Below are 10,139 nucleotides of genomic sequence, written 5' to 3' on the forward strand. Positions count from 1 at the left end.
TTAATGTAATTTACATTTATCCAATAAAATTTTATAATAAATTGATTAAAAAACTTTATAAAAAAGAGGACTGCTTCATAAGTATGGACCTAAAAATGATATAAAAGAATTTGTCAAAACCATTTCAGTATGACTACAAAAATGATTTGTACTAAGCAACTCCTGCTACTATAGCCAATCAAACTTAATTTGTTAAATGGCAACACTCCCTTTGTGATATTTCATTAGAATTTGAAAAATGTGCAATATAATTTTAATAATTATTGATTTTAATTTCTTGTCTAAATATTAAATTAACCCAGTATGTTACAAAGTTAAAAGGTTGTAAAATTCATTAAAAAAAAAAAAAAACTGGAAATTAATTCTAACAAATTTTTAAATTAAATGCATAACTTTTCGCGTTATATTGTATTGACTGCTTTTGATTGAATAATTGTAAAATTTTAAATGGTATTGTTTTCTTTCGAAAATGATTTATTCAACGGCTGTTATTTAATTATAGTGTACACAATCATTGTTCTTTAAGAATTGCAGTAGACTTTAAGGAATTACACCGTGGTAAAATGTGTATGATAAATATGTTCAAGAGTTGGTTTTCCAAATTTAAACGAGTTCTATTTGCAATTGGAAAAAAGACTGCCCTAGTATACTCAACAAAGCCATCTATCCATATTGAGACTCTTGGTCAATTTGCTGTAAATGCCACAGACATGCAGGTAAAAGCTTTGTCTTGATTAGTTACAAAAGTGTTGAAACAACAGAAGTTCCTTCCATTCAAAATACGTATTACTCAGGAACTTAGCTATGATGACCAGACAGGCGTTTTTGGGAAACAATGACCAATAAAATATCAAATCAGCTCTAAACATTAAAAAACATTTACTTCAGTGATGAAAGTAGTTTGTGGTCAACAAACAAAATGCGAAACAATGATCATCCTTATCTTATTAGAGCAAATCATACAATGTATTTTAAAAATTTTCTGAGCAAGAATTTGGTGTCATTTTATGATATGAATGGTCAAATTTATTGTGAAATGTTGGATGAAACAATAAATGAGTTAGGAAATCAAAGGGGAGAGGATGATGAACTAAATTTAGATGAAAATTTATTACAGTTGTTAGGACTCGTGTGAATTATTCAGAAGAATGTATAGGTTGGAGAGGACCAATAAAAGACCCTCCCGGATCTCCAGATTTGTCACTATTTTTCTTATGGGCTGACTTAAAATCTGTTGTCTACTCAGCCTCATTCTATTGAATATCTGAGACAACGAATAGGTCAAGAATGCCGAGCTACTCATATTAAAAATACTCAAGTAAAGTAAATACTTTAAAGAACTATAAAATAAAGTGTCCTGTTTGTGTTTTCCAATTATTAAAAGATTGGAATAATTAATTTAAAATTATTTTGTATATTTTTCAAAAATATTACTAAGAAACATTTTGTTTAGAATTGTTAAACCGCAATTTTCAATAGCATTTCAAAACAGTATTATGGTATAAAGGGGGTGTAACCATTATAAGGAATTAAGTTGGGTTGGCTGCAGCCCTAGAGGTGAATCAGTACTAGTTTAAATATAACACAAAATTCTAGGACTGTATTATATTTGAGATAGTGTCTCCCTCTAGTATAATAATAATGAGAATGTCTTTATATTATCAAAATTGTACATTTTGACATTTGTTATTTATTCATTTCTACACTGATATGGTTGTACCATGGCTTGTTGTACAGATTTTGATTCCATGATTGAAGAAGAAATACAGGCTTATCACTATGATAATAGAACGGAATACGATTCAAACATCCAGAGGATTCCCAGCTACAGAAGGTCTTATTGTCGTTTTATTATTAAAGGTAAATATTTTCTTATCGAGGTATCTATCTAATTATGCATAATGTTTTCAGCTATATTTGTGTGTATGCTCCTCGGTGGATTAGGAATTGTAGCAGTTTACAGTTCAGCCCTGCAAGTAATTGACAACTGGATTTTTCCTCCCCAAGAAGAAGAACAAGCCTGGTTTGACCCGATTAAAAAAGTATGAAATTTAGTAACATATCAAGCGATTATGGTCTATGCATGTAGTTGACAATGATTAACAACTAATATAACCATGATTTCTTCTCTTAACTCCATGCATTGGCCATAATCGTGCTGAATATGTGTGCTTTTCTAATCGTATTTTTTCAGATTCAAAATATATTTACCTAATTTTTGATTATTTTAAAAAATTATACATAAATTTTTGTAATATATTTCATATATGTAACATTTTGTTACATTATATTAATATGATCTGCTTTGATAAAATAAATAAATTTTAGTAAAAGAAATTAGTTTTATTTAGATATCTATACAAGAAAATAGTATATTAAAAATTTTCTTTGAGGCACTGGAGCAAAAAACACTTACTTAACTTCTGGAATGCTGCATCCAAACAATGTACTTTTTGGCAGAAGACAAACTTTATAGCCTAACCAAAGGCTTACGGATGGAGTTTCTGAACAAATATTCTCAATAGGGTTAAGATCTGGTCACAATGTAGTTTTGGAACCATTGAATTACAACATTTGCTGCTTGCTTGGGATTATTATTATACGGAAAGTGTTTTATAATTGATAAGTTTTCTTCTGCATTTTGTTGGTGAGGATGTCGATATACTGATATCTATCCATTATCCTTATAATTTTTCTTAAAGGACCTACTTCTAAACCAGAAAGGGTTTCCCACCACCGTATTTAATTGCGCCCATCTATGCACATTGGATCGAACACCTTGTTCTCTGGAAGTTATACTTGCTTTCATCAGAAAAGTTTATGAAAATACTCGTTTTCGAGGGCCGGATTTCCAGCATGCAAGTTTTTTTTTGAGACGACGACTAACCGCATGTATATGTCAATATTCTCTACTTACTTCATTAATTTAACTGTTCTTCTACATGGAGAGTTGTACATTTTTTTTTTGTTAACACTTCAAGGTCTACCTCCTTTAAGGATATTTATTATATATCCTCTCTGTAGAAATTTGTATTTCGAATTAATTATTTGATTCCAGTTGCCTAGAAATGTTAGCTTGCTTAACTCCAACGTTACGCCTTGCTATAAGTTTCTAAAAAAGGATGTGTTTTCTTAAATACAGAGTTTTCCTTTTAGACACATTTATGTTAGTATCAAACGTGTAACGTGTAAAAATGAAATGATAGTTAACAGTTGGAAATTGTAAAGGAATGTTTTAAATATTTTATATTTGTTTTTCTTTTGTACTGTATATTAGACAATTTCTGTATTGAACGTAACAATAAATTGAAGATCTCAAGTGATGTAAGATTTTATATCAGTCCAACTTCTCAATATATGATTGCAAGTTTGTCATTGGTGTAACAGATATATTAAAAATTACAGCCGAATTTCATATTATATCGACGTAATGATTGCCTTATCACAAATCCAGTACATTGCAATGAAAACAAACATTACTAACTTTAGTATACTTATACTAATATCACCACATCAACATTTTGTGTTTGTAATTTATTTGATTGTTGGTAGCATTAAAACTTGTTTATTTTGCACCTATAACATATTTAAATATCTATGTTGTTAAATTAATAATTTTGATGAAATATCACTATGAATTATGCTGTGCCCGTGGGTTAGGTGTTTCTTTAAATTATTTATTTCTTTAAAAATGTTTTTCTAAATTATCAAAAATATTCTTAATTTAGTTTTTAATATTCTCCAGTCATTTATCACAAGAGTATTATAATAAACAATTCTGCCTTACATTCTTTAATAGACCGAATCTTTGGTATTACAATACAGATACAATAAGTTTTTTACATATATTATTTAATTTGTATTTCTTATAATTTGTAGTTTATATGACAAAATAATTAATAAAAAGATAGACAATAAATAAAAAACATTACATAACGTTCCAATTATTTATTAATTAAATAAAACATAATAAAAATTATAACATAGTTTTTCTAAATTAATGTTTATTTGGTTAAAAAATAAGATGATTAGAACGACTTTTTTAAACCAGTATATTAAGAAAACGACATATATTGTAATATTTTTACAAAATTAAAAATTAAAGTCTAACGCACTTAAATAATTGTTATGTAACAAAACCAAAATATATTTAAAAAAACTTAACCACGTCAAAAAATTAAAAAATAATGAAAGTAATTAGTTTCCATGTTGTCATAATACGCCACTAAAATCCACTTAATGCCCTCCTTAGAATTGACACTGGAAGACCTCAACAGTGTCCCAATCTTTCATGTTCAGATGTGCCGCAGTGGAACATACGTTTACTGGACGTCCCCTATGCCGAAAGCGTACTGCATTTATGTCTAGACCAGCACGATCGCAAAAAACATGCATGATTCTTCTAAATGGCATGTTTCTTCTGATTCTAAACTGCTGTAGTATGTGTTGGGACACAATTACAACGTTGATGGGTTTAAACGGCCTATTAGGAATGATGGATGTTGGACTGTTGACAATTCTTGTACATAAAGGAGACACTTTGGGCTTTCTGATGTTGATGCCTTTCACCCTACAACTCCCTTGTCTAACATTTCCTTCCTCAATTTTGGCAGTGGAATTGTGCACTTTTCTTTCGACGTTTCTTTCTTTGGGTTTGATGAAAACGAGATTTTTCGCCTTCGTCTCCTGGCACAAGTTTATCGGTTGGATTTGTATGATCTCCCCGGGCACATTGCGCTTTGCACCATCACCCATTGTGATGAAGTTGATTGACGATTGAACAGTAACACGTTTTGCACTTAGTTGGAAGACGTGCTGCCAAATAAAAATTAGGGCCTAGCGTACCACAGTACCTCTTAGGCAAGACTGCAATTTTAACTTAACGTTTAGTTTGAACTGATAGTGGGGGAACGTTGTGCGATTGCGTATCTGGTGCAAAAATGCATTTTTCGTTCTCACTACCAGACGCTCGATGTAAATCCGGTCATTCCTGGAACTGAGTTTAGGAAAACAATTTTTTTTAGTCGTAAAATAAAATGATGGATTTATGATTATAATTAAAAGAGCAAGTCAACAATAAATTAAATTTTGTTAATCATATGAAGCATTGATTTCATACGAATTGTGATTACCACAATGTAATGTGTAATAAATAGTTGAAATCAAATGTACTGCTTCTGCATAAAAATACCGATATGAAATAAACATTAAAATCAAAAGGAAATTAATAAGCGGATTGGAATCCGCTTATTCAATAATATGGAGATTATTCTTGATCACTACAAATAATTAGTATTAAACAACTGTTAATGCGGCACTATTAACAAATTGTTTTCTAATCTGCTTATCGAGTTTTCAGACGGGTACAGACACGTGATATATGTGTAGTCGGCAAATAAAAGGGAACCTTCCGAAAGTGTTCGGCTCCCTCAAACAGAATGATTTTTTCATCTTCAAAAACACTCTTTGTTGCTTTGGTGCGTTTCGGGCGATATATTTTTGGTTCGTCACACCACTCTTGTTTATTTAATGCGTTTTTTATATTATTCAATAAAAAGTGTCGGTTCCTGTTTGAAATTTAAAGTAATTCTAATTTATATTTCGCATTTTTAAAAATTCATTATTATACCAACTTTTTAAATAGTTAAATATTTCAGTTATTTTAGCTTTTATTTCATGTGAATTGTTAAAATAATATTAATTTACTATTGTTGTTTTATACAGTGTTATAAAAACTTTCCTTTTGTGTACAATGTTACATATATTTTTCTGAATTGAGCTGAACATAAATGTAGCAACTTTATTTATAAAAGAGATTTTATAATGATTAAATCTGTATTATTTAATTTAACATTAACATATTGTATACTATTCTTTTTTTCTACTATTTTGACTCATTTCCATCACATACACTCATCCATTTTTCGAATATACCATAGGTTATTATGCCTTCAAGCTTCCTGAATTGATGTCATGAGTTCATTTAAATTTCTGAAATTTTTATGTCGAATTTGGTTATACGTATGTAAGGTATAAATAACATGATCCTCCGAAACGTTACGATATAATTTCAGTAAAAGTAGACCAGTCACATGTAAAGCAACAAATATATTAAAAAAAAAAATTCTAAATACATTAAATTAAAAACGATATTTATACTTACTTTTTATCAGCTATATATTATGATTGATTTTAAACAAAAAAGATGTGAGCTGTAATGTTATAAAATAACAAAAGAAACAAAAAAAATATGGATTTTTAATATTTTATATTAATATTTAGTAGTATATTCAGCATTACCTCTTGACATTTTCTTTTTATGCAAGAACAAGGTTATCAATATCTTCCTTATAAACGGAATTCCAAATAGTATTAATAACCTCAAACAATTCACCTGAGTGCCTGTCTGGTCATTCCTCATTTTAAGATTTTTCTTGTCCCATAGATTTTCTATGAGGTTTAATCGCGACTTTGGGTAAAAAAGTCTTTTACAACTTTGGCTGTATGCTTCGAATCATTATCGTGTTGGAAAATCCACCCCAAAGTCATATTTTCCTCAGCTTACGGCAGCATACAATTGGTAAGGTCGTGTAAATTTTCACACCTATCCATTATTCCATTTATTTTTACTGGTCCCATTCCACCCACAGAAAATGAGCCGCACACGATTATAATTCCTCCACCCCATGCTTGATTGTTCTCTTAGTGTACTTAGTGTCAAACATTCTGTTAACTGGACTATTCCATTGAATTCCATCTGATTATTTTTTTTTCAGACCAGTCTAAGTGCTCCCGTGCAAATTGGAGTTTGGTAGTTCTATTTTTTCTTGAAATGAAGGATTTTTTGGTGGGCCTTCTTCCATGTAAATTATTTTGCCTTAACCTGCGACTTATGGTACTGATGGATACCATCAAATGTGAATATTTAGTCTCACCACTGATCAGTTTTGGGTGCTCTCAGTATTGGGTTCTCCTGGTTAACAAGGTTTAGGAAGTGTTACTATAGATCCTCTGGTACTTACTTAGTATTATCACCGTATGCTCAAAGCACTAAAGACAATAAAATTAAGTTATATATAACAGTGTTGCTTTATTTTTGACTGTTCAGTAAATAAAAAAAATCATAAAAACTTTATAACAACGGATTACACTCAAGTGTGATATCAATCAAGTTGAAAGATGCACTATCTGACAAAAATATAGTTCCTTCATAACATCCTATTTGCATATGTTTTTGTTATAAATATGTTTATTGACTGTAGGTACTCAAACAATGGTTATGAAAGCCTCAACCTCACATGTTTTCCGAGTTTTCTATGGTGTTAATATCTGGAGATTGGGACGGACATCGATGCTAACATATGGTCTTTCAACTAATCCGTAGAATGTTTAACATAAGCAAGACCGTCATTTTTTAAATTAAATTTAGACTTAAACAAGACAAAATTAAACTTTCACTCTTTTAGTAGTTACCAGGACTTTTCTTGTAGGTCTGGGGTCAAACGAATCACCAACCACTAACCATGTTCTCAGTTTTGTGTTATGTTATCTTTCATGTGTTTCGAACACACATTTTTTCGTAGCTATTATACCACTTGGTCAGTGGACACTTTTTTAAAGAATAAAATTAAATTGACTAGTAGCATAGTAGACATAACAATAATAGAAAAAACAATAAACATTATAGATACTGGCATCCAATTCAAGTAGAACAGCTCATATCTTAAATATATTTAGTACTTGGCTATAACTATGGCCACTACTGTAAGTATGTGCCTGAGTTTCATGTAAATTTATGATCTTTATAAAATCGTGACAATATAACCCCTTATATAATAATCATTGCTTTTATAACACTTTATACACTGCATTTTTTATGAATTATGTATTATAGTAGCTACGGACTAGCTGTTGTATTAATTTCCTTTGACGAGTATTTTTTAGAATTATCTAATTACATTAGGGTAAAAAACTATATAGACAATTGAGAATTCTTTGATATACTATTTGAGATACAAAAATAAAAATAAATGTTATAGCATAATAATAAAAGTTAGATTCTATTTTCTAACAACAAAACCAAATAAAACATATAGTCTAGAACCAAACTACTTCAGTGCTCTTATGACGCATCATCACCCCCTTACCACGCTTGTCTGGGAATCCCTCCAACATGCTGGTTCTGCCCCGGGATTATGGACTTGATTTTCTTACATGAAATATAAAAATGAATAGAAATTATATAGATAATAAAAATGAAAAATTACATATATATTTCATAAATAATGAGCTTAACTACTGAATAATAATCATTTATAAAATTTACTTTAGGATGTGCAAGTGTAAAAATCATTATTTTATATTTCAATTATTTTCATACGAGTTTTGACATTGTTTATTCAAGGAGTTGCTAAATGGTTTTTATGTAGTTTGTGTGATAGTTTTAAATTTCAACTTAATTCAAAACTGAGACTAACAAATGTTATCATCTGATTTGGATATCAACAAAAGTAATAAACACATATATAAAAAATTTTATTAATTATCACTTTAACTGTATTTGATTGTATAGGAAGTGATTATTTTATTAATTTTTGTAAAATTTGCCACAAAAAAATGAAGGTGGTAGGGGTGGAACAATTGGAATGTTGAAACTGGTTCTACATCAAGTACAAAGAGTGGTAGACCAAGGAATAATACCACAAATGACAGTAAGGAGGGACTCTCTACAAGAAATCGTGGAAAAATTTTTCCCATCTCAACGGGTATGAGGAGGAATTTTTTGTAATAGTCGTATAGGGTTGTACATATGTATGTCACGATGCACGATGACCAGTCCGATATACGAAAAAGTAGTCGTGTATATTTTTACTAAATATTTTTTTTTGTTTTTTCATGGCAACTTACTTTTAATTAAAAAATTGTAAAAAAAATGACAAAAAGTCAATTGTTTTAAACAGTTAATGTTGTTTAAGCAACATCAACAAAATTTAAGTTCGTTTTGATTTTAGTGTCAAGACGTGATATTATCAGTTCTCAAATCGAATTCAGTCTCTGATAATATGGATGGTCAAGGTATCTCAAACTTAGAAATTGAACAAAATAAATAACATAAATCTGTTTCAGGAATGCAAGGGCACCCGAACGGCAAGGTAACAAACATACCGGACAGCATGTTGAAAGATCAGTATGGAATGGCTGGTTTGCTATCGTTGATGAACCAGGCCAAAGCCAACCCGGACACCACGTCTCTGGCTTTTGGTGAAGATCTCACGGAACTTTATCTTAATTCCCCTTACAACATTTATTCGCCAATCGCCAGTCTTTGGGATGAGCATCCCTTCCGCCCTCCAGAAATTGAGGTTCTACGTCCACCTCAGTACTTGATTGATCATATTGCTAGGTAATAAGATTTCATTCGATGTACGGATCGGTCGTACATCAAAATTCAGACAATCTCAAAATCTCATTAGATATACGGATCGAAAACCTTTCGATCTGTCTGAATCTAGAGAAGGAGATCATGCACGACAGACAGTCAAAGTTTCACAATATGAGGCAAACTTTTACTGTCTCTATCGTATAAACAGCTCTACACTGGGAGACTATCTTATATATAGCGTTATAAAATATTTGACTCTCAGAAACTGTCAATACGAGCGTGTTTAATGTCATTTTTTTACTTTGTTTAATTTCGTAGAGACAAAGCCCCTCTGACCTATTTGGGTGAATGTCAAGATAGCGTACTCTTCTATTTGTTTTATGGAAATAATTATGATTATGTAGTTGAAGCGGCTTCTGAATTGTAAGTTTAAAAGATTAGAAACTTGTACTCCATGTTCTGACTTCAAATATGAGAGAAAATATTATTGTTTAGGTATAATAGAGACTGGAGATTTCACGTGGGTGATCAGCTTTGGATAACTCGCATACCAGGCATGCTACCATTTGAAAAAACTTTCCTATATGAGAGAGGTACTTATTACTTCTTTGATTCGGAAAGATGGAAGCTAGTTCCAGGTGAATTTTATATTGACTATAAAGTTGTTGATGAATGGTCCAGATATGAATAAGTTTTCATATGTATCGAAATAATGTAGTTATAATTTTGTTCTTAGATTAATAAATTAATACTGCTT

General features: G+C 30.4%; 1 protein-coding gene across 1 annotated transcript; it reads left to right on the forward strand.

The window, feature by feature from the left end:
• Positions 1 to 8,908: 8,908 nt before the first annotated feature.
• On the forward strand, positions 8,909 to 10,139 carry LOC109597752 (CCR4-NOT transcription complex subunit 2). The gene is made up of 4 exons (XM_020013513.2): positions 8,909 to 9,075; positions 9,127 to 9,403; positions 9,701 to 9,805; positions 9,878 to 10,139. The coding sequence occupies exons 1-4, from the start codon at positions 9,063 to 9,065 to the stop codon at positions 10,071 to 10,073; spliced, it is 591 nt and encodes a 196-aa protein (XP_019869072.1). The 5' UTR covers positions 8,909 to 9,062; the 3' UTR covers positions 10,074 to 10,139.

The sequence above is a fragment of the Aethina tumida genome, chromosome 1 (genome assembly GCF_024364675.1).
Source record: "Aethina tumida isolate Nest 87 chromosome 1, icAetTumi1.1, whole genome shotgun sequence".
NCBI lineage: Eukaryota > Metazoa > Arthropoda > Insecta > Coleoptera > Nitidulidae > Aethina > Aethina tumida.